The sequence below is a fragment of the Eleutherodactylus coqui genome, chromosome 1 (assembly GCF_035609145.1).
Source record: "Eleutherodactylus coqui strain aEleCoq1 chromosome 1, aEleCoq1.hap1, whole genome shotgun sequence".
Classification (NCBI taxonomy): Eukaryota; Metazoa; Chordata; class Amphibia; order Anura; family Eleutherodactylidae; genus Eleutherodactylus; species Eleutherodactylus coqui.
In genome coordinates, this window is record NC_089837.1 from 122,673,302 (window position 1) to 122,698,730 (window position 25,429).

Genomic DNA, 25,429 nt, shown 5'->3' on the forward strand with positions numbered 1-25,429 from the left:
GACACAGGCAGGTACAACTCCCTATTGTGAAGTCCCTGTCGACCCACAGCATGGGTGGGTGCCAGGAAGCCACCAGCGGTACATAGAAATATCCCATTGCATTGCCCAACACAGCTGAGGTAGTAATGTCGTGCGTAATACAGGTGGGCTTCGGTCCACACTGCATGCCCCAGTCAGACTGGGGTTCTTTACAAGTGTACAGATGTATTAAAAACTCCGTGTGCACCTACAGCATGGGTGGCTCCCTGGAACCCACCGGCGGTACATAAAAATATCCCATTGCATTGCCCAACACAGCTGAGGTAGTAATGTCGTGCTTAATGCAGGTGGGCTTCGGCGCACACTGCATGCCCCAGTCAGACTGGGGTTCTTTAGAAGTGGACACATGTAGGTTAAACTCCCTGTGGACCCACTGCCTGGGTGGGTGCCAGGAAGCCACCGACGGTACATAGAAATATCCCATTGCATTGCCCAACACAGCTGAGGTAGTAATGTCGTGCGTAATACAGGTGGGCTTCGGCCCACACTGCATGCCCCAGTCAGACTGGGCTTCTTTAGAAGTGTACAGATGTATTAAAAACTCCGTGTGCACCTACAGCATGGGTGGCTCCCTGGAACCCACCGGCGGTACATAAAAATATCCCATTGCATTGCCCAACACAGCTGAGGTAGTAATGTCGTGCTTAATGCAGGTGGGCTTCGGCCCACACTGCATGCCCCAGTCAGACTGGGGTTCTTTAGAAGTGGACACATGTAGGTTAAACTCCCTGTGGACCCACTGCCTGGGTGGGTGCCAGGAAGCCACCGGCGGTACATAGAAATATCCCATTGCATTGCCCAACACAGCTGAGGTAGTAATGTCGTGCGTAATACAGGTGGGCTTCGGCCCACACTGCATGCCCCAGTCAGACTGGGGTTCTTTAGAAGTGTACAGATGTATTAAAAACTCCGTGTGCACCTACAGCATGGGTGGCTCCCTGGAACCCACCGGCGGTACATAAAAATATCCCATTGCATTGCCCAACACAGCTGAGGTAGTAATGTCGTGCTTAATGCAGGTGGGCTTCGGCCCACACTGCATGCCCCAGTCAGACTGGGGTTCTTTAGAAGTGGACACCTGTAGGTTAAACTCCCTGTGGACCCACTGCCTGGGTGGGTGCCAGGAAGCCACCGGCGGTACATAGAAATATCCCATTGCATTGCCCAACACAGCTGAGGTAGTAATGTCGTGCGTAATACAGGTGGGCTTCGGCCCACACTGCATGCCCCAGTCTGACCGGGGTTCTTTACAAGTGGACACATGTAGGTTACACTCCGTGTGCACCTACAGCATGGGTGGCTCCCTGGAACCCACCGGCGGTACATAAAAATATCCCATTGCATTGCCCAACACAGCTGAGGTAGTAATGTCGTGCTTAATGCAGGTGGGCTTCGGCCCACACTGCATGCCCCAGTCAGACTGGGGTTCTTTAGAAGTGGACACATGTAGGTTAAACTCCCTGTGGACCCACTGCCTGGGTGGGTGCCAGGAAGCCACCGGCGGTACATAGAAATATCCCATTGCATTGCCCAACACAGCTGAGGTAGTAATGTCGTGCGTAATACAGGTGGGCTTTGGCCCACACTGCATGCCCCAGTCTGACCGGGGTTCTTTACAAGTGGACACATGTAGGTTACACTCCGTGTGCACCTACAGCATGGGTGGCTCCCTGGAACCCACCGGCGGTACACAAAAATATCCCATTGCATTGCCCAACACAGCTGAGGTAACGTCAGCTGTAATGCAGGTGGGCTAAAAATTAATTTGATTACACTGTAGGCGAGGGCCCACAAAAATTGCTGTATCAACAGTACTAATGTACATCCCAAAAATTGGCCATGGCCAGCCAAGAGGGCAGGTGAAACCCATTAATCGCTTTGGTTAATGTGGCTTAAGTGGTAACTAGGCCTGGAGGCAGCCCAGTGTAACGAAAAATTGGTTCAAGTTAAAGTTCCAACGCTTTTAAGCGCATTGAAACTTATAAAAATTGTTCAGAAAAATTATTTGAGTGAGCCTTGTGGCCCTAAGAAAAATTGCCCATTCAGCGTGATTACGTGAGGTTTCAGGAGGAGGAGCAGGAGGAGGAGGAGGAATATTAGACACAGATTGATGAAGCAGAAATGTCCCCGTTTTGGATGGTGAGAGAGAACGTAGCTTCCATCCGCGGGTGCAGCCTACGTATTGCTTACGTATCGCTGCTGTCCGCTGGTGGAGAACAGAAGTCTGGCGAAATCCAGCCTTTGTTCATCTTGATGAGTGTTAGCCTGTCGGCACTGTCGGTTGACAAGCGGCTACGCTTATCTGTGATGATTCCCCCAGCCGCACTAAACACCCTCTCCGACAAGACGCTAGCCGCAGGACAAGCAAGCACCTCCAGGGCATACAGCGCTAGTTCAGGCCACGTGTCCAGCTTCGACACCCAGTAGTTGTAGGGGGCAGAGGCGTCACCAAGGATGGTCGTGCGATCCGCTACGTACTCCCTCACCATCCTTTTACAGTGCTCCCGCCGACTCAGCCGTGACTGGGGAGCGGTGACACAGTCTTGGTGGGGAGCCATAAAGCTGGCCAGGCCCTTAAAGACTGTTGCACTGCCTGGGATGTACATGCTGCTCGATCTACGCACATCCCCTGCTACCTTGCCCTCGGTACTGCGCCTTCTGCCACTAGCGCTGTCGGATGGGAATTTTACCATCAGCTTGTCCGCAAGGGTCCTGTGGTATAGCAACACTCTCGAACCCCTTTCCTCTTCGGGAATCAGAGTGGGCAGGTTATCCTTATACCGTGGATCGAGCAGTGTGTACACCCAGTAATCCGTCGTGGCCAGAATGCGTGCAACGCGAGGGTCACGAGAAAGGCATCCTAACATGAAGTCAGCCATGTGTGCCAGGGTACCTGTACGCAACACATGGCTGTCTTCACTAGGAAGATCACTTTCAGGATCCTCCTCCTCCTCCTCCTCCTCAGGCCATACACGCTGAAAGGATGACAGGCAATCAGCCGGTGTACCGTCAGCAGCGGCCCAAGCTGTCTCTTCCCCCTCCTCCTCATCCTCCTCATGCTCCTCCTCCTCCTCCTGTACGCGCTGAGAAATAGACAGGAGGGTGCCCTGACTATCCAGCGGCATACTGTCTTCCCCCGCCCCCGTTTCCGAGCGCAAAGCAGCTGCCTTTATGGTTTGCAGGGAATTTCTCAAGATGCATAGCAGAGGAATGGTGACGCTAATGATTGTAGCATCGCCGCTCACCACCTGGGTAGACTCCTCAAAATTACCAAGGACATGGCAGATGTCTGCCAACCAGGCCCACTCTTCTGAAAGGAATTGAGGAGGCTGACTCCCACTGCGCCGCCCATGTTGGAGTTAGTATTCGACTATAGCTCTACGTTGTTCATAGAGCCTGGCCAACATGTGGAGCGTAGAGTTCCACCGTGTGGGCACGTCGCACAGCAGTCGGTGCACTGGCAGCTTAAAGTGATGTTGCAGGGTGTGCAGGGTGGCAGCGTCCGTGTGGGACTTGCGAAAATGTGCGCAGAGCCGGCGCGCCTTTACGAGCAGGTCTGACAAGCGTGGGTAGCTTTTCAGAAAGCGCTGAACCACCAAATTAAAGACGTGGGCCAGGCATGGCACGTGCGTGAGACTGCTGAGCTGCAGAGCCGCCACCAGGTTACGGCCGTTGTCACACACGACCATGCCCGGTTGGAGGCTCAGCGGCGCAAGCCAGCGGTCGGTCTGCTCTGTCAGACCCTGCAGCAGTTCGTGGGCCGTGTGCCTCTTATCGCCTAAGCTGAGTAGTTTCAGCACGGCCTGCTGACGCTTGCCCACCGCTGTGCTGCCACACCGCGCGACACCGACTGCTGGCGACATGCTGCTGCTAACACATCTTGATTGCGAGACAGAGGAGGAGGAGGAGGGTGCTTTAGTGGAGGAAGCATACACCTCCGCAGATACCACCACCGAGCTGGGGCCCGCAATTCTGGGGGTGGGTAGGACATGAGCGGTCCCAGGCTCTGACTCTGTCCCAGCCTCCACTAAATTCACCCAATGTGCCGTCAGGGAGATGTAGTGGCCCTGCCCGCCTGTGCTTGTCCACGTGTCCGTAGTTAAGTGGACCGTGGCAGTAACCGCGTTGGTGAGGGCGCGTACAATGTTGCGGGAGACGTGGTCGTGCAGGGCTGGGACGGCACATCGGGAAAAGTAGTGGCGACTGGGAACTGAGTAGCGCGGGGCCACCGCCTCCATGATACTTTTGAAGGACTCCGTTTCCACAACCCTATACGGCAGCATCTCAAGGCTGATGAATTTTGCTATGCGGACGGTTAACGTTTGAGCGTGCGGGTGCGTGGCGGCGTACTTGCGCTTGCGCTCCAACAGTTGCGCAAGCGATGGCTGGACGGTGCGCTGAACTACACTGCTGGATGGGGCCGAGGACAGCGGAGGTGAGGGTGTGGGTGCAGGCCAGGAGACGGTAGTGCCTGTGTCCTGAGAGGGGGGTTGCATCTCAGTGGCAGGTTGGGGCACAGGGGGAGAGGCAGGGGTGCAAACCGGAGGCGGTGAACGGCCTTCGTCCCACCTTGCGGGGTGCTTGGCCATCATATGTCTGCGCATGGTGGTGGTGGTGAGGCTGTTGGTGTTGGCTCCCCGGCTGAGCTTTGCGCGACAAAGGTTGCACACCACTGTTCGTCGGTCGTCAGGCGTCTCTGTGAAAAACTGCCAGACCTTAGAGCACCTCGGCCTCTGCAGGGTGGCATGGCGCGAGGGGGCGCTTTGGGAAACACTTGGTGGATTATTCGGTCTGGCCCTGCCTCTACCCCTGGCCACCGCACTGCCTCTTGCAACCTGCCCTGCTGATGCCCTTGACTCCCCCTCTGAAGACCTGTCCTCCTGAGTAAGCGTTGCACACCAGGTGGGGTCAGTCACCTCATTGTCCTGCTGCTCTTCCTCCGAATCCTCTGTGCGCTGCTCCCTCGGACTTACTGCCCTTACTACTACCTCACTGCAAGACAACTGTGTCTGATCGTCATCGTCCTCCTCACCCACAGAAAGTTGTTGAGACAGTTGGCGGAAGTCCCCAGCCTCTTCCCCCGGACCCCGGGAACTTTCGAATGGTTGGGCATCAGTGACGATAAACTCCTCTGGTGGGAGAGGAACCGCTGCTGCCCAATCTAAGCAGGGGCCCGAGAACAGTTCCTGGGAGTGTTCCCGCTCCTGAGCAGGTGTCATTGTAGTGGAGTGAGGAGGCTGGGAGGAAGGAGGAGCAGCAGACAGAGGATTCGGATTTGCAGCAGTGGACGGCGCAGAACTGCGGGTAGACGATAGGTTGCTCGAAGCACTTTCTGCCATCCAGGACAGGACCTGCTCACACTGCTCATTTTCTAATAACCGTCTCCCGCGTGGACCCATTAATTGGGCGATGAATGTGGGGACGCCAGAAACGTGCCTCTCTCCTAATCGCGCAGCAGTCGGCTGCGACACACCTGGATCAGGAGCTCGGCCTGTGCCCACACCCTGACTTGGCCCTCCGCGTCCTCGGCCACGTCCACGTCCTCTAGGCCTACCCCTACCCCTCAGCATGCTGTATTACCAGTGATTTGATTTCACAGGCAGCTAATAAATTGGCGCAAGACTGCAGGCCAAATATAATTTTTTCCCTTTTTTGAAAACGAAAGGCCCCACTGCCTCTAGTGAATGTATAATCTAAGTTTAATAACTGTGCTTTTTTCCTGCTAATGTGTCACAGAACGTGAGGGTAGCAGAGTTATTAACTGTGGCAGAGCAGGTATTTTTTTTCCCAATTAAGGAAAGCAAATGGCGAAGCCAGGAGTAAAACGTAGCTGGGTGCGTCAGAGTTTTACAGGTTGCACACGCAGCCGACACGTGTCCACCGCCCTTAGGATGGACAGAGGCAGGACAAATAGAATTATTTTCCGTTTTTTTGCACCAAAAGGCAGCACTGCGTATATTCTATGAACATGAGAAGTTTAATAACTGTGCTGTTTTCCTGCTAATGTGTCACAGAACGTGAGGGTAGCAGAGTTATTAACTGTGGCAGAGCAGGTATTTTTTTTCCCAATTAAGGAAAGCAAATGGCGAAGCCAGGAGTAAAACGTAGCTGGGTGCGTCTGATTTTTACAGGTTGCACACGCAGCCGACACGTGTCCACCGCCCTTAGGACGGACAGAGGCAGGACAAATAGAATTATTTTCCGTTTTTTTGCACCAAAAGGCAGCACTGCGTATATTCTATGAACATGAGAAGTTTAATAACTGTGCTGTTTTCCTGCTAATGTGTCACAGAACGTGAGGGTAGCAGAGTTATTAACTGTGGCAGAGCAGGTATTTTTTTTCCCAATTAAGGAAAGCAAATGGCGAAGCCAGGAGTAAAACGTAGCTGGGTGCGTCTGATTTTTACAGGTTGCACACGCAGCCGACACGTGTCCACCGCCCTTAGGACGGACAGAGGCAGGACAAATAGAATTATTTTCCGTTTTTTTGCACCAAAAGGCAGCAATGCGTATATTCTATGAACATGAGAAGTTTAATAACTGTGCTGTTTTCCTGCTAATGTGTCACAGAACGTGAGGGTAGCAGAGTTATTAACTGTGGCAGAGCAGGTATTTTTTTTCCCAATTAAGGAAAGCAAATGGCGAAGCCAGGAGTAAAACGTAGCTGGGTGCGTCTGATTTTTACAGGTTGCACACGCAGCCGACACGTGTCCACCGCCCTTAGGACGGACAGAGGCCGGACAAATAGAATTATTTTCACTTGTTTTACAAGCAAAAGGTAGCACTGCGTATATTCAATGAATAATAACTGTGTTGTGGCCCTGCCTATACAATTCTTTCCCTGCAGTATCAATGGAGGGTGCAATGCTCTGCAGAGGCGATTTTGAGAAGCAAAAAAAAATGCAGCACAGCTAACAGCAGCCTGGACAGTACTGCACACGGTTAAATATGGCCCTAGAAAGGACCGTTGAGGTTCTTGAAGGCTACACTCACTCCTAACACTCTCCCTGCCTATGCAGCACTTCTGTCCCTAATGCCAGGTGCAACGCTCTGCAGAGCCGATTTTGAGAAAAAAAAAATTGCCACTGCTAACAGCAGCCAACACACAGCTATCAGTGGCCCTAATAAGGACCTTTGGGGGGTCTTGAAGCCTACACTAACTACCAATTCTTTCCCTACAGCAGCTCCGGTACAAACAGCACTGTCCCTCATCTAACTCACACGGCATCTGAGGCGAACCGCGGGACTTTTATGTTCGGGTGACACCTGATCTTCCCAGCCACTCACAGCAGGGGGGTGGTATAGGGCTTGAATGTCACAGGGGGAAGTTGTAATGCCTTCCCTGTCTTTCAATTGGCCAGAAAAGCGCGCTAACGTCTCAGGGAAGGAAGTGAAAGTAACCAGAACACCGCATGGTGTTCGTTACGAATAACGAACATCCCGAACACCCTAATATTCGCACGAATATCAAGCTCGGAAGAACACGTTCGCTCATCTCTAGTCCTATCCATTTACCACCATTTCCTTTTTTTTACTTACTTTATCATTGGTACTAAACTACACTGTAAGGCCTCTGTCACACGGGCGATTTTTCGCGCGATTTGCGCATGCGACCGGCGATTTTATAGAACCATTGCTTTGCAATGGTATCGGACACATGAGCGCTTTTTATGCAGTTGTCCAATAAATTATAGAACAGAAATCGCTCCTATCTGCGATCTGCGATTCCTTGTGTTCTGCATATGCGCTCAATGGGGCCGGCGGCAGCAGCGCCGACCCCATTGAGAACATATACTACACAAATCATTCTCCTCTTCCACAGCTGTAACAGCTGTGGCAGAGAAGAATGATGTTTGCCATTGAATTCAATGGAGCCGACAATGCAGCCGGCTCCATTGAAAGCAATGGGCTGCCAGCGAGCACGGGATGAATTTTCGGGAAGGGCTTAAAAATATAAGCCCTTCCCTGAAAATCATCCAAAAATGTGTAAAAATAAAAAAAATATATATACTCACCTTGTCCCCGCAGACGGAGTTCAGCCGCGGCCGGCTGACAGTTCTCCTGAACTGCTCTGAGTAGTATTCAGCAGCCAGGGATTTAAAATCCTCGCCTGCTGAATGGGCTGCCTCTGATTGGTCACAGCCCTCACCAATCAGAGGCAGCTCACACTCACCCATTCATGAATTCATAAATGGGTGAGTGAGTGCTGCCTCTAATTGGCTCAGCACAGGGATCAATCAGGGGCAGCTCTCAGCTGTCATTCAATAGTGAGAGCTGCCTCTGATTGGTTAGGGCTGTGACCAATCAGAGGCAGCCCATTCAGCAGGCGGGGACAAGGTGAGTATATATATATTTTTTTACTTATACACATTTTTGGATGATTTTCAGGGAATGGCTTATATTTTTAAGCCCTTCCCGAAAATTCATCCCGTGCTCGCTGGCAGCCCATTGCTTTCAATGGAGCCGGCTGTATTGTCAGCTCCATTGAATTCAATGGGCTGGACAGCGCTCCTGTGCTCCGGCCCGTTTCAAAGGAAACACAGCTAGGAGCAGATTTTTCCGGCGATTTTTTTGGCCCCGGTCACGCGATTTGCGGATGCGCATCCGTCATGCGATCCGCAAATCGCGGCAAAAAACGCCCGTCTGACCGAGGCCTTACGGTTAAGAGAAACAAATCCAAGGGGGGATTGGTCAAAGCACTAGCAAATTTTGGTACATGATTAAAAAAAAAAAAATTGTGACATTATTTGTTTTTATACTATGAACACTTTTCCAAATCTAGATGGGGGTTAGCTGAGGGTCCATGGAAGTGGTCTCCCACATATAACAAATCTTCTATAACTTATGACAGTAAATTGCACAAATTATGGTACAAATCTATTCCAGCTTAAAGTTGGCATAGATTTGATTTACTATACGTGGACTACCAAAGGATGGTCTGCACTAGAGATGAGCGAGCGTACATGCTAAGGCAAACTACTCGAGCGAGTAGTGCCTTATGCGAGTACCTGCCCGCTCGTCTCTAAAGATTCGGGTGCCAGCGAAGGAGAGTGGTGAGACGAGCGGGTAGGTACTGGCATAAGGCACTACTCGCTCGAGTAGTTTGCCTTAGTGAGTATACTCGCTCATCTCTAGTTTGTACCTCTAGTTGTAATAAATTTGGTGCACCTTATTTGAGCTCATTTATTACTAAGATAGGCATGATTTGAACCATATGCAGACTTCTAAACTGTACCATGAAAAGAACTCATCAAATCTCAGCATGGGAAATTCATGCAGAAATATTAGCAGTATTTTGAGGAAGGCACCCAGCAATGGCGGTACATCTCTTTCTTCCATCTTCTGCTGTTTCTTGTCTCCCACTTTCTTGATACCAATGAGGGCAGTTGAATTGCTAAGATTGGTGGCATGAGCAGCCTGTCAGATCATAGGCATATCCTATGGGCAGCACCAACAAGAGGACACCAATGGGGCCTATCCAGTTCTCTCTGCAGAAACCTAAGTAACATACGCAGCTGTATTCAATATATAGGAGGTTAATGGAATGGCTAGAATAGAACCTTGAGAAATTCAAAAAACATTGATACATTTACAAGTACAATTTTTTATCAAATGGTGTCCAGAAGTTCAAGGATGCATTAGATCATGTTAGTAGAGTCATGCATACAGTTATTTATAATATTCTCTGCTTTTCTTGACCAAAGGTCGGGGGTATGTTTGATACGGTGCAGAGAAGCACACAGTGGACTGCAGATTGGGCTGTTTTGCTCCTTCAGATTATTACTTCGGGGACAGTTGACATCCAAACTAACAAGTAAGATCTGTGAAGTTATCTTTGTTACCAGATTCTTTATCCTTTGATCCCTTATGCTAAAAAAATACCAATTGGATTCTTTATTAGAGATGAGCGAGCACCAAAATGCTCGGGTGCTCGTTACTTGAGTCGAACTTTCAGTGATGCTCGAGAGTTCGTTTCGAGTAACGAACCCCATTGAAGTCAATGGGCGACTCGAGCATTTTTGTATATGACTGGTGCTCCGCTATGGTTTTCATTTGTGAAAATCTTAGCAAATCACCAAAGTCATGTAAAAAACACAGAAATGGATAGGGCAGGCGAGGAGCAACATGCAGGGCTGCATTTCGGGCTCCGAGGTCTCACTATTAAGCTACAATAGTGGCAAGAGTGAGACACCCCCCCCCCCCCCCCGCACTGTCAGCATAAAGATCGTTCTCCTCTGCACAGCTGTGGCAGGGAAGAACGATGTTAGCCCATTGAATTCAATGGAGCCGGCAATACAGCCGGCTCCATTGAAAGCAATGGGCTGCCGGCGAGCGTGGGATGAATTTTCGGGAAGGGCTTAAAAATATAAGCCCTTACCTGAAAATCATCCTAAAATGTGTAAAAAAAAAAAATGTATACTCACCTTTCCGCTGCAGCCGGAGTTCAGCCGTGTCTGGCCGGCAGTTCTTCTGAACTGCACTGAGTAGTATTCAGCAGCCGGGGATTTAAAATCCCCGCCTGCTGAATGAGCTGCCTCTGATTGGTCACAGCCTCACCAATCAGAGGCAGCTCTCACTCACACCCATTCATGAATTCATGAATGGGTGAGTGACTGCTGCCTCTGATTGGCTCAACGCAGAGACCAATCAGGGGCAGCTCTCAGCACCCCTCTCGAGAGCATCAAGCTCGGACGAGTATGCTCGCTCATCTCTATTCTTTATTTGAAAATATAATTATATAAAACAAACAGCTCAAAATATGTAGAAATCTCCTGATAGCTCTTCTTTACATAGTTTGATGAGCTATGTACAGCACAAATGTCACCATATAGAGCCGAGACTCAAACAATAAATATTAAAATGTTCTATGCTAAAAACATAAAAATTGCTTTACTGGTGTCCTGCCAACAGGGGGAGCAGGAGGCTATGATATTTGTAATTCTTACTAGAAAAATTGAAATAATGAAAGAAGCAAAAATATTTGCAGTGAGCATCATATAAGGTACAACATCTGTTTATATATATACACACACACACACACACACACACACACACACACACACACATATATCTATATATATCTATATATATAAAATTGAATGTATGTCTGTGTGTCTGTCTGTTTGTCCTTTATGCACTACTACACCATTCATCCGATCGCCATGAAACTTTGGGAAGTTGTTGAGTACACTCCTGGGAAGATTATAGGCATAGTACATTTATGCTACAATAAATGGCGCGCGTGCGTCGTCGACAGTTACGACCCCCCCACGTAGATCGTTCGATTTCCATCATTGCCACTAATTCTCTCACTTCCCGATATTGTAGAAACGTGAAATTTGGCACGAGCATTGATTATGCCATAAATAGGAAAAGCTAATGGGTCCCAACTCGATTATTCAATTCTAAGCACCAAAGAATTAGCGTCCAAATTTTACGTACGGAATCTAATTTTCTCGCTTCCCAATGTCATAGAAACTTGAAATTTGGCACGAGCATTGATTATGTCATAAATAGGAAAAGGTAATGGGTCCAAACTCGATTATTCAATTCTATGCGCCAAAGAATTAGCGTCCAAAGTTTACGTACGGAATGTAATTTTCTCACATAGAAACTTGAAATTTGGCACGGGCGTTGAATATGTCATAAATAGTAAAAGCTAATGGGTCCCAACTCGATTATTCAATTCTATGCGCAAAACAATTAGCGTCCAAATTTTATGTACGGAATGTAATTTTCTCACATAGAAACTTGAAATTTGGCACGGGCATTGATTATGCCATAAATAGGAAAAGTTAATGGGTCCCAACTAGAGATGAGCGAGCGTACTCGGAAAAGCACTACTCGCTCGAGTAATTTGCTTTATCCGAGTATCGCTGTGCTCGTCCCTGAAGATTCGGGTGCTGGCACGGAGCGGGGAGCTGCAGGGGAGAGCGGGGAGGAACGGAGGGGAGATCTTTCTCTCCCTCTCTCCCGCCCGCTCTCCCCTGCTCCCCGCTGCGACTCACCTGTCAGCTGCAGCGGCACCCGAATCTTCAGGGACGGGCACAGCGATACTCGGATAAAGCAAATTACTCGAGCGAGTAGTGCTTTTCCGAGTACGCTCGCTCATCTCTAGTCCCAACTTGATTATTCAATTCTAAGCGCCAAACAATTAGCGTCCAAATTTTACGTACGGAATGTAATTCTCTCACTTCCTGATATATATAAATGAATGTATGTCTGTCTGTCTGTCTGTCTGTCCTTTATGCATTACTACACCATTCATCCAATTGCCATGTGACTTTGGGAAGTTGCTGAGTACACTCTTGGGAAGGTCACTGGCATAGTACAGCTATCCAACGATAGGTGGCGCGCGTGCGAGCATCGTCGACAGTTATGCCCCCCAGACAAAGATCGTTTGATTTCCATCTCAAGCACGAAAGCAAAAGGCATTACGAGCAACGGGAGGCGTGTTCAACTACAAAATGATGCATCCGCCGAACGCTTCGCAAGACAATTGCTGGATATTGAGAATGCTGAGGTAACATGAAAGCTGTGCTGTGATTGGTGGCTACTTCTTATACTACTGAGGTTGCATGAAAGCTGTGCTGCGATTCGTTGTTATATATTATACCACTGAGGTAACATGAAAGCTGTGCTGTGATTGGTTGCTATATATAATACCGCAGAGGTAAAATGAATGCTGCGCTGTAATTGGTTGCTATTTTTTATATTGCTGAGGCAGAATAAAAGTTGCGCTGTGATTGGTTGTTATTTCTCTTACTGCTAAGGTAACATGAAAGCTGCGCTGTGATTGGGTGTTATATATTATAAAGCTGAAGAACATGTAAGCTGTGCTGCGATTGGTTGTTATATATTATACCACTGAGGTAACATGAAAGCTGCGCTGTGATTGGTTGTTATCTAGATATATAAAAACGAATGAATGTATGTCTGTCTGTCTTCGCAGCAACGCGCGACGGGTAAGCTAGTATATATATATATATTGTACGTTCATAACAGAGTGATTAATCAGGGATCAGAGGGACCACTGATACCAGAAACTTAACATCCTAGATGCTTAGGTCAACAGTAGTATCTAACAAGCTTGAGGGAGGCATCCACACCCCACAACTCGATCACAAAGTGCTAGTATCTATATGTATATATATATATATATATATATATATATATATATATATACATGAGATAAAATACAGAAATACGGAAGATACATAGCTTGTAGGCATGATACAATGTATTACAACATTTTGCTGGACGCACAAATGCAGTTTTTGATGCAGTTTTTTGAGAAGTGGATCCAGCAGGAAGAAATAGTAGTAGAAGTCCTTCCTTCATATTTTCCATTTTCCATGTCTCTGTGTGTGGGAGGCCTATGCTGGCTTTCTGGATTTATGTTGATAAACCTTATTTGGTTTCCGCCAGTGCGGATAGTGTATCTTGCAGTTGGGTGTTAGTTTCCACTTTGTGACATACAGAACATTTTTGTCATATTGATCTCACTAGTGTTAGTGAATGCAGAAAAAAGTGACAAAAATGAAACTGTTACACAAGCGTACCTTTTGCCAGGACAGGAGATGACCCTGGACACAGCCTTAGTTGCCACGGTGAATGGCAACCTCATATCTACAGTATGGTGTTTGACAGAAGGGGGGCACTTCCTCTGTCACCCCATTGTCACCTCTCGTAACACAATTGCTGGGTGCTGATTGCTCTAACAGCCAAGGGTCCAACAATGCTCCCCAGCTCTGTCATCTTAGTGCACCCTCCAGCAGAGTCTTTTAAGGTACCTGTCCATGTCTTACCGACAAGCATAATACACTGCAATACAGAAGTATTGCTGTGCACACTGACATAACTATAGGGGATACAGGGGATGCGGTTGCACCCTGGCCCAGCGGGCCCATAAGGCCTCTCTTCTTCATATAAGGAGCTATAGCCCAGTACTATGAATAAAGCATTATAGTTGGCGGCCCTGTTACAGGTTTTGCATTGGGGTCCAGGAGCTTCACGTTACTCCTCTGGCAGTGCATTACATGATTGATCAGAAGATTGTATGGCCAAGTACCTTAGTAGGACTAAAATAAGTGTTTAAAAATATAATAAAATGTTGTTTAAAATATTAAAATATTCCCCATTAAAAATACTTTCTTATGTAAAAAAAATATTAAAAAGTACACATAATTGATTTTGCTGTGTCTGTAACATCCCAGGCTATAAAATTATCATATTATATGACCTTTACGGTGAATACTGTTTTAAAAAAATGCCACAATTGCTGTTTTTTGTTCACTTTTTAATCCATTTTTTGGGGGGGACAAGATGATCACAAAGTCATACGTACCTAAGATGATACCAATGAAAAAATAAACTCTTCCTGCAAAAATATAAAGCCGTCACACAGCTCTGTCAATGAAAAAATAAAATGTTATGGCTCTCCGAATATTTCATGTTGAAGCGGAATGTACAGGGTTCAAATCCCGTAGGTACGGACAGGAGGTAAAAGATTTTGCGCTGCACATGCTTCTAAGGTCTTCCTAACGTCTCAGACTGCACTATGTGCTCCATGTGAATACTATTAGCCTGAAATCTACTGGCTAAATCAATCATATTTGATCAAAATGTACAATTCAGTGAACAAATATGAGACTCTTAGAACATCTGGAACAAGATCAATAACTAAACAATTCGTATTTGGAGAGCATTTCAGATTTTCTGCTTGGTGATCTCTCCCCTCGGGCGGTACAGGGCAGCACAAAGCACACTTGTTACTGTTCTGTTTCAGAGTAATGAAAAAAAGCTCATGTGTCTTTTCTTCTTTCACAGTGAATTATTCACGACTGTTCTTGATATGCTGGGTGTCCTTATAAATGGGACCCTTGCCTCTGATCTCTCCAGTGTCTGTCAAGGAAGTTCAGAGGAGAACAAAAGGGCTTATATGAATCTGGTGAAAAAGCTTAAGGTAGTACTGCATGCTGACTCCTACTGTGCTGATGACGATGTGCAGAATAGACATAAAATATGTGCTTTACTGAAAAACATATGTCAATGTTAAAGCATTTCCCAATTCGTACACTTAAGAAAAAATTTACTAAAGATTGGCAATCTTACTCCAGTCTTTAGTAGCTGTGTGGAGTAAGATGTGCCAGATCCAGCAAGAGGTGCTCATGAATTAAAGAGTACCTGCACCTTGCCCTTTGGAGTGCTTCTGCTCTGTTGGCTGCTTTTGGTTTCTTTTCTTATATAGTGCTATATGGATCCGTCTTCAGCTGGCGGAAGGAGACGAAAACATCTGATGGAGCAGGAGGGCTCAGAAGGGGAAAGTGCAAATACTCTTATAAAGTTGCTGCATCGTTGACCAGAGATGCAAGCCTACACCGGCCATAGATTAGGAGTAAAGTTTACACCAGTTTTAATTTGGGTGTAATAGATTTCTGTGACACAATAGCTTATATTAAATGGGTTGTGTGTGTCCTTTTAATTGTTGCACTTTGTTGTATCAGGAGAACAATACCTTTTTAATGGCTTAAAGGGGTTGTACCAGAATTAACTTTTATCTCCTACCCATAGGATAGGTGATAAAAGTCTGGTAGGTGAGGGTCTCAGCACTGAAACCCCCACCAATCCCAAGAACAATGGACCTATGCCCCCCTCTTCTATCACTGCAGGGATGCTTTTCTCACTTGCAGTGATGTTAGATGGAACAGAGCAATGGCCACACTTGCTTGGCTGCCGCTATATTCATTTTAATGGGGCTGATGAACATAGTCGAATGCTTGTACTTTACTTTCTCCAGTACACCCTTTGAAAATGAATGGAGAAGCAACATGCATGCTCTGCTATTGCTGGCAGTAAGCATGCAAGTTAGGAGGAGTGGAGGCATGGGACCCCTGTTCTCAGGATCGGTGGAGGTCTCAGCGGTGAGTCCCCCACTGATTAGATTTTTAACACGTGATAAAGGTTAATTCTGATGCAACCCCTCTAAATCATTAAAAATGTGTTGTTCTCCTAATACAGCAAAGTGTAACAATTAAAAGGATAAATACATTTTGGCACTAAAAGTTATCTTAATGCTTTAGAAGGGCTTTTTGGGGACCTAAAGGATATAGAACTTAAATTAAAGAAAATCTGGATACTCACCCATCCTACATGTTCAGTACTGAAGCCCTGGTGCCCGCGTCACAGAACCCACGAGAAGCGGTGGGTGGTCACATGCCGTTCATTGTGCATGTGACCGCTCAGCCACTTGCAGGCTTAAGCAGTGATTCTTCCAAGGCCGGGGAAGGCTGTGAGTGGCTGAGCGATCACATGCACAATGAACGGCACGTGACTGCCTGTCATTTCTTCCGGGTTCTGTGCAGTGAGCACCAGGGCTCCATATGTCAGTGTTAAATTTTTCTTTATTTTAAAGAGCTTTTTTACATCCCGGAAAACTACTTTAGTTCTCAAGTTAAATTTTGCAACATCTGTACATAGAAGACACATAATTACATTATCACAAGTTCAGGGGCTTCTCATGGGTTATATTTCAAGATAACTCGCTAAATATTTTTTGCAAATAAAAACAATATGCTTCTTGATCACAATTTTCCATCAACATGCAAACAACCGACTGCAAAAATGGATTAGATCTAGAGATGAGCGAGCACCAAAATGCTCGAGTGCTCGTTACTCGAGTCGAACTTTCAGTGATGCTCGAGAGTTCGTTTCGAGTAACGAACCCCATTGAAGTCAATGGGCGACCCGAGCATTTTTGTATATCGCTGATGCTCGCTAAGGTTTTCATCTGTGAAAACCTGGGAAATTCAAGAAAGTGATGGGAACGACACAGAAACGGATAGGGCAGGCGAGGGGTTACATGTTGGGCTGCATCTCAAGTTCCCAGGTCCCACTATTAAGCCACAATAGTGGCAAGAGTGAGACCCCCCCCCCCCGCACTGTCAGCATAAAGATCGTTCTCCTCTGCCATAGCTGTAACAGCTGTGGCAGAGAAGAACGATGTTAGCCCATTGAATTCAATGGAGCCGGCAATACAGCAGATTGGTCCCTGCGCTGAGCCAATGAGAGGCAGCAGTCACTCACCCATTCATGAATTCATGAATGGGTGTGTCAGTGAGATCTGCCTCTGATTGGTCAGGCTGTGACCAATCAGAGGCAGCTCATTCAGCAGGCGGGGATTTTAAATCCCCGACTACTGAATACTACTCACAGCTGTTCAGAGCAGTTCAGGACTGCCGCCGGCCGCACTGAACTCTGTCTGCCGGGACCAGGTGAGTATATATATTTTTTTTATTTTTACACATTTCTGGATGAATTGCAGGGAAGGACTTATATATTTAAGCCCTTCCCGACAATTCATCCCGCGATTGCCAGCAGCCCATTGCTTTCAATGGAGCCGGCTGTATTGCCGGCTCCATTGAATTCAATGGGCTAACATTGTTTTGCCGAGACAAGGTGAGTATATATTTTTTTTGTTTTTACACATTTCTGGATGAATTGCAGGGAAGGGCTTATATATTTAAGCCCTTCCCGACAATTCATCCCGCGCTCGCCGGCAGCCCATTGCTTTCAATGGAGCCGGCTGTATTGCCGGCTCCATTGAATTCAATGGTCAGTGCTCATTTTATCGAGACGAGTACCGCGTGGTGTTCGTCTCGAGTAACAAGCATCTCGAGCACCCTAATACTCGAACGAGCATCAAGCTCGGACGAGTATGCTCGCTCATCTCTAATTAGATCCAAATATTTCCTATGGTGAATAACTGTGCGTCCTATCTTCTACCAGAAAGAACTCGGTGATAAACAGTCAGAGAGCATTGATAAAGTTCGCCAGCTTTTGCCATTGCCAAAACAGACCTGTGATGTCATTACCTGTGAGCCAATGGGATCCCTTATTGACACAAAAGGCAACAAAATCGCTGGATTTGACTCTATTGACAAGAAACAGGCAAGACTATGCATTTTATATCGTATCATTATTGAGTGTTATCTGAAATGTATAAATAGAAAAAAATACAAAGCAGACTTCTGACTTTTTTTGGAGGGGCCTAAAATATAGTCTCTTTATCCATTCACCATATTCACATATTTAATATTTTGACTTGTTTTTCACTTTTGACTTGTTTGCTCTTTAAAATAGGGCCTTCAAGTTTCAACTAAACAGAAAGTATCTCCTTGGGACTTGTTTGAGGGTCACAAAAACCCAGCTCCTCTCTCCTGGGCCTGGTTTGGGACTGTTCGTGTTGATAGAAAGGCGATAAAATATGAGGAGCAGCATCACCTTCTTCTATACCACACTCATCCAAAGCCCAAACCTCCAAGTTACTACCTTGAACCATTGCCACTTCCTCCAGAAGATGATGACGATGAAGAAGAACCATCAACTCCGGTATCTGCAGACCCAGATGGAAAAGCAACAGATTTCCCTGATCCTGCTAAATCAGCTACTGAAGAAGAAAAGAAATCCAAAAGCAGAAAGCGCAAGAGCAAGGCCAACCCACGAACAGATGTATGTTACTATTTAATTCCTTGTGTGCTCCTAATTTGTAGCAGAGCGCTTACAAGTTCCAGCGTTTTACCATAGTTCTTTGAGCTATTTTTTACTTTGTTCACTCACTTGAAAGTTCTATTTTCGTGTCCTTTGATGAGCAGCTCATCGGGAATAAACATGAGAAAACTAGACTACAAAGTAGGCAGCATACTATTTGATGGATTTATAGCTAAATGAATTATATGCTAGAAATACATGAGACATTACTGTACAGTAAACCTATAGAACCCAGATTCACAACTTACTTCACATACAAAGAGATTAAATGATTTTCCACTAGTAAAACCTCGCTGAATGATTCCCAATTCCCTCACTGAAGTGACAAAATTCATTTTCAGGATACTGCAAATGCCCTTTTACATAGGTCATCTGTTGGGCGCACCCAACAACCATCCCACCATTGATCGTTCCTATGGTTTTACACAGGAGCAATCAATGTTCCAGCCCGCCATAGATGAACAACCGCCTGTTTTGAATTTCTGGTCTACATGAAAGATCTGATCAGCGATTTGTCTGTGACCGGTCTTTTACTGCATGCGTTCACACGGCATAATTATCCTGCAAACCGCTCAATCTAACGATCAATTTGCATGATAATTGTGCTGTGTAAAAGTGGCGTTAGATGCAGCTCTCCATCAACTGAAGACCCATATAGACACACTGATTATTGCTCTAAATTCGCTTAAAAGCCATCTTTTCGGCGATAATCGCTGTGTCTAAATGCGCGGCCATCATGCACTGCTCGTTCATTGGTGATTTCTAGTAAGCTAGAAATCACTGATGACTCTTATCAGCGCGTCACGCTGATTTTCTCAGCGGGCAGCGCTGATAGTATTCTTTCAGCTGGTATCCTGCTGGCAGTTATCAGCGGGACACCAGCTGAAAGCTCTGAGAATAATGCAGCTGTTTGCATATACAAAAGAGCTGCATTGTTCTCGGAGCTATCGCAGTGGTATCCTGCTCCGCATGCATAACTCTTAAGTAGCTAATTAGCTACTTAGAGTTATGCAAAGATGATTGCTCAAAACTGTCACTCAAACTGTCATTTGAGCGTATTGTGAGCGATAATCATTCCGTGTAAATGGGCATTTAGTTTTTTGAATTGGAGGATTTTAATATAAATTGTGTGTCATGCATATTGTATTCTGAAACTCTGCAATATACTTTTAAAAGTCACTTGGAACGAGCCTAGGAGTTTTGAGGATGGGGTTCCTAAACTTCTCCTTGCCTGGTGTAGCTAACTGACAGATCTGTTTCTACAGTTTATACAAATGGGGTGACAGGTAGGGACCTGTCAATATAGCCGATTCAGACTGGGAAAAGTCGTCTGGGACCCACCCCTAGTTCTGGCTTTTAAAGTATGCTTTTTTTTCTGAAATTCAGGAACATTTCAGAATAAAACATACATGCCTACAATAGCTGTACCTTTCCTGAGTTCATGCTGTCTGTGCTTATTTTTATCATGGTCAGCTTACCATAAATTATTGTGGTTAGTATAACCCTAGTGACAAGTTTCCCATAAGGAACAAAGTTACTCCATTTACTCCATACCCGTCGTCAATGCAAGATATAGAAGGTGTAGTGCAGAAAAGAGTTTTGTGGTTTAAAATACATAAAATCCTTTGTGTAGACATAACTTACCTCCAGAAATATATAATTTCAATAGCTGACAAAATGATGACAATTACCAAAAAATGTTCATCATCTTTCATGGGCATGACTATCTTGGCAGTAGGCATTGCACTGTAGCCATTCTAAAGTAAGGTGCAGTTAAAAGGATTATCCATTTGTAAAGTATTGATGCCCTGCCCACAGAATAGGTAATCAATATATCTCCTGGAGCCCCTGCCAATCAGCTGTTTGCTGGCCCAGTGCGTCTGTGCACTGAGCTGATTTCATTGCAGTGGCCAGAGGGGGTATTGCAGACTAAGTTCCTATTGAAATTAATGTAAACTTTTCCTGTAATACAAAGCCTAGCCACTGCAAAGAGAATGGAGCTATCTGCTCCCTGTATAAATCATAACATATCCCATGGATGGACCATCGATAGTTTACAACTGGCCAACTCGACAACTCTTTAAAGAGACATTCCTATTGCTAGCATTCTAAAATTGTTATCGATGGGGAATTGGACCTTTGGGACACCCAGCAATGCCAAGATCAAAGAGACCAAAGTCTTTTTGGATGTTCTCCAATACAGCGGTGTGCTCTTGTGCTCCTGCTATGTACATAATTGGAAGATAGACTCATTCAAGTGAATGTGTTGCAGATTCTTGCCCAGTTGTGCACCTAGAAACTATGAAGGAGCTGCATCACTTAAGAGCCATCCTGTCATCAACTGTAAGCACCATATACTAAGCTATGGTGTTTATAGTTTAGGTGACATGGAGTCTGTGTAGCCTCTGTTCATACTCTCTGGGTTCCATGTTCTTGTGGTGCCCCCCTGGTAAAGTCAGCGCTGGCACAGCCAATGTTATTCTATTCAGAAGGTTGTGTGCCTACTCCCATTCATCTCTATAGGCGTTTGAATGCACAGACTTCTGAAAACACTCAAGCCGATTGTGGACACACTGACTTTGCTGGAGGATTGGTGGGGTCCTGGAAAATTGAAATTCCACTAGCCAGAAAGTGTTGACATATCTTAACAATATTGTATCACTTCTTGTGTCGGGAAAATCCCTCTGATGAGCATTACAAATGACGGAAAATCTGTGTAAGCTTGCAAAGGAGTGAAAGGCAGAGGAAAATGAAGTCCAGGTATTTAACACTTTACCTACTAGGTATTTTTCAAGTTTTTGTTTTCATTTTCCTCATCTTTGCCTTTCAAAAGCCATACCTTTTTTATTTTTGTTGTAGGAGAAAAATGGTTGTAGGCGCAATCCCTTTTCTTAAAGAGACATATTTCTAAGCTCGACCCCTCTGTTCTTATTAAGAATTAATCCAACATGCAATAGATGCGTTTCGAGGTCATTATGTCCCTTCCTTAGTATTTTAGCTGCGGACACACAGCTGGCACTGGTGTGTTCTCTTTGCAGAGGAGTGGAGCACTCAATTTTTAATTTTTCTGTCAACACCGCCATATGAGGACTTGTTTTTTGAAAGATGAGTTGTATTTTTTGCGCTGAGATGGTGGAGGATTCTGGAAAAATACCCAGTAACAACCTTATCGCTTTGCTCTCATTATGGTAAAAAGAATATTCACGCTGATTCCACATTTTTGTTGGAAACTTGTTAACTTTAATTTCAATGACAGTTTAATCACAAGTGTAGCACAGTTTAGTACAAGCTTTGGTTCAGTTTGGTCAGTGGGGTTCTTGGGAACTAGTGAAAGCTGTTTACTTTCTGGTCTCCTTTAAATTCCAGATCACTTACTTCAGTCAGTCCTTGCTGTACCACCACGGGGTAATAGTCCCATCTATGCCTGCAGCCGGATCTCAATCTCCACATCTTAATGTTCTGAGACACAAAGTTAAACTGGCCCATGAAGATGGCACGGACGAAACTTCTCTTTTTTGGTTCTTGAGTCTCCTGCCGTACCAAACTTAAAGAAACAGCACAAATAAAACAGACTACTCATAGATACAGCAAAGTTTAACTTTTTCTTAAGGCATTATGATAACTTTCTGTGCAGGTCTTTGTTTACCCTTCCAATTACTTTACAAAAAGCTTTGTTGTGTTAAGATACAAGAACAATAGCTTTTTAATGACTTAAAACAAGATAACTGTTTTTGTTACATGTTATCACAGACAAGTTAAACCCTGCTGTATGTGTATAATAATACAAAAGAAAACAAAAAATTAATAAAACCAGGGTATACCCTATTATATGATGATACTATGTTTATCGGCTTTAAAAAAATGTCGCTATATTCAGAGCACTATAACTTTTTTATTTTTCCATCAATGGGGCTGTGTGATGGCTATTTTTTAAATTTTTTTTTTGCAAAACGAGTGATAGTTTTTATTTCTATCATGTTTGGATACGCACTACTTTTTGATCACTTTTCATTCAATTTCTATTGGGAGCTCAGGTGACTGAAAAACAATTACATTTTTTTTCAGACAATATTTACCCACTTTTGGATAAATAATGCAATACTTAGATAGCTTGGAAGTGGTAATATCAATTTTGTTAATGGTTTTATTTTTTTAGTTTAGTTTTGTTTTAATTAGTTTTTTAAGAAATGGGATTTAAAAAAAGATTTATCTATATTTCTTTAGCCTCCCCCCTTCCCCGGGGGGCTTGAACTTGCGATCATTTGGTCACTTCTACAATATACTGCAGTAATTCAGTATTAGGCCTCAGTCACACGGACGCATCGGCGCCTGTGTTACTGCAGGAAGCAGACGGACGTACCTCAAGACGGACATCTCTCTGCAGCGCCGGAGGAAAGAACATGTGACCGGCTTCATTGCCGGTCATGTGTTCTTTCAGCAGCGCTGGAGAGAGACGGCCGTCTTCTAACTGTCAGTCACATGGGCGCATCGGCGCCGGTGTGCGGGTGCCGATGCCCCCGTGTGACTGAGCCCTTACAGTATATTGTATTTTTAATGTTCACCTATTACAGCAAGGTGTAATAGAGTTGAATACACGGCAGCACTGAGAGCCTTCACTAGGCTCAGGGCTATCATGGCAACATTCAGCACCCCATGCACCGTGGTGGATGAGGGTGAGTCCACGGGGAAATCTCCCCTCAGCTGATGTTTTATATGCCACAGTTTGGATTGACAGTGCATGTAAGTTGTCAAACGGCTACGTTTGTGGCTGGTTTTGATCGCTGCTGTTTGTGATAGGTATCTCTGTTTTGAGCTCCTGAGCCCACCTCATACCCAGCCTACACCTCTGTGACGTACATGTATGTAAGACATCAAGAAACTCAGAAAAAGATCATAGATAGACATATCAAATGTACAATCTTTGCAGTTGCATACAGAGTGAGCCAGAAGGCCAGAGGTCCACTGTAACCTTAGTACCGTAGTAGCTTCCCACTGTCTATTAGTTACTGACCTACTGAATTTCATAGCTTACAATAATAAGTGGATTGTGAGTTAAATAGAAAAATGTGATGGGGTGTTATAAGTTAGGTGAGAGAAAAGGGCTCACATGCTTTTCTTGCAAAGGGTGCTTTGCTTTCTGTGTCTACCCCTTGAAGAGATACAGGGATAACCAAAACAATGCTAAACTTCTTATATCCTGGACTCACTGGCTGCATCTGATGCTCATGGTGGTTTTGGACGCCATTCCAAGTTTTACTATAGGGCCCCACATTTACTTGTATGTCTCAGTTAGATACACTTTAAAAAAACAATACAGATTGATGTCTCTTTAGGTTAATGTACATTTCATGTGAAACGTATGCTGCTAAATCTGTAGAGCATTAAAATGAATAACACTTGTGAAATAACGGAGTACATTTTTTGCAATGTTGATACATGTGCACTTAGTGAGAGGCAAGAAGATGCCAAATACTGTAAGAACTCAGACTGACACATGTATCCGATTACATCCCCTCCACTGTCTCTCTCTACTCCCTACAACCACACAGACATCTCTGGTTCCTCAGGCTGGAGGTGAAAGTGGAGACTACAGAGGAATGAAAAACCCACAAATCTTTTTCCACAGGCTAATAATGAAATCTGGGCTTTCAAATAGGAAACAGAGATGGAGGAGGTTAAATCCTAGTAGGAAATCCTCCAGATACCTTAAGGTACCTATACATCTTCAAGAACTGTTGGACAAATGTCCAAAGGCTTTTTCCCCTGGCTGTTTCTCCACCCCACGCAAACATTTGGATCAGCCAAATGTTCATATGTTTAGGGAGGTAAGCTGCAGCCAGAAAGCTCTGGTGGCAACTTACGAGGGGTGTTTATTTAAGATTTCCCCTGACCCACTTCTGTTTATCGCAGGATGAAGAAACTGCACATATGTAAGGATATACGCCTCCATAGGTTACTTGCCAATTTGCATCCCAGAACGTTTTTTCTTTTACAGGCACTGAAGTGGTGCGAGGTCTGATAATAGACCCCATGGAATATGGAGCAGTCATCAAGTTTCTTTACTTGAATGGCAGCACACCAAGGGAGATGTTCAAATGAGATGAAAGAGGTTTATGGACAGGATTCCCCATCATATGATGTAGTCAAGAACTGGCATTGTCAATTCAAATTTGGTCAGACTTTAGTGGAAACGGCTCCAATTCCAGGGCGATCCCACTCCGCTATCGATGAACACACCATCTAACAAGTGGAGGCTGCCATTATAGAAAATCAACACGTAGCCATCCGTGACCTAGCCCAAAATGTCAAGATTAGTGTTGGGTCTCTGGAAAAAATCATCCAAAACCATCTTCATATGCATAAGGTATCCGCTCGCTGGGTTCCCCGGCTGCTCACACCTTTCCAGAAGCAGGAATGAGTTGAATGCTCCCAGGCTCTTTTGCCGATGTGCCATGGAAACCAGGAGGACTTTTTCAACAGACTGATCACGCAGGATGAAAGCTGGGTCCATCACTATGATCCGGAGACTAAAGTGCAGTCGAAGCAATGGAAGCATCTGGACTCACCCTCCGAAGAAGGCACGTGCCCAACCCTCGGCAGACAAGGTCATGCTCACAGTCTTTCGGGACCAGCATGGAGTAGTCTTGATGGGTTACTATGATTCAGTGCTGAGGAAATTGTGGAAGGCCATCAAAACCAAGAGACGTGGCATGCTCACCAAAGGTGTCTGCCATCTGCAAGACAATGCCCCAGTTCACAACTCACATGTTGCCCAGTTGGAAGCACACTGCTGCGGGTATAAAATTCTATCACATTCCCCTTATTCACCCGACCTCGCATC

The 25,429-nt window shown here is 45.5% G+C and overlaps 1 protein-coding gene across 1 annotated transcript in view; it reads left to right on the forward strand.

The window, feature by feature from the left end:
• MED12L (mediator complex subunit 12L) overlaps positions 1–25,429 on the forward strand; it is a 504,977-nt gene that overhangs the window by 426,372 nt on the left and 53,176 nt on the right. Inside the window, exons 34-37 of the mRNA XM_066599797.1 lie at positions 9,744–9,853; positions 14,869–15,004; positions 17,827–17,988; positions 18,181–18,549. Of these exons, the coding sequence (XP_066455894.1) occupies positions 9,744–9,853; positions 14,869–15,004; positions 17,827–17,988; positions 18,181–18,549 (777 nt within the window). The remainder of the gene's footprint in view (positions 1–9,743; positions 9,854–14,868; positions 15,005–17,826; positions 17,989–18,180; positions 18,550–25,429) is intronic.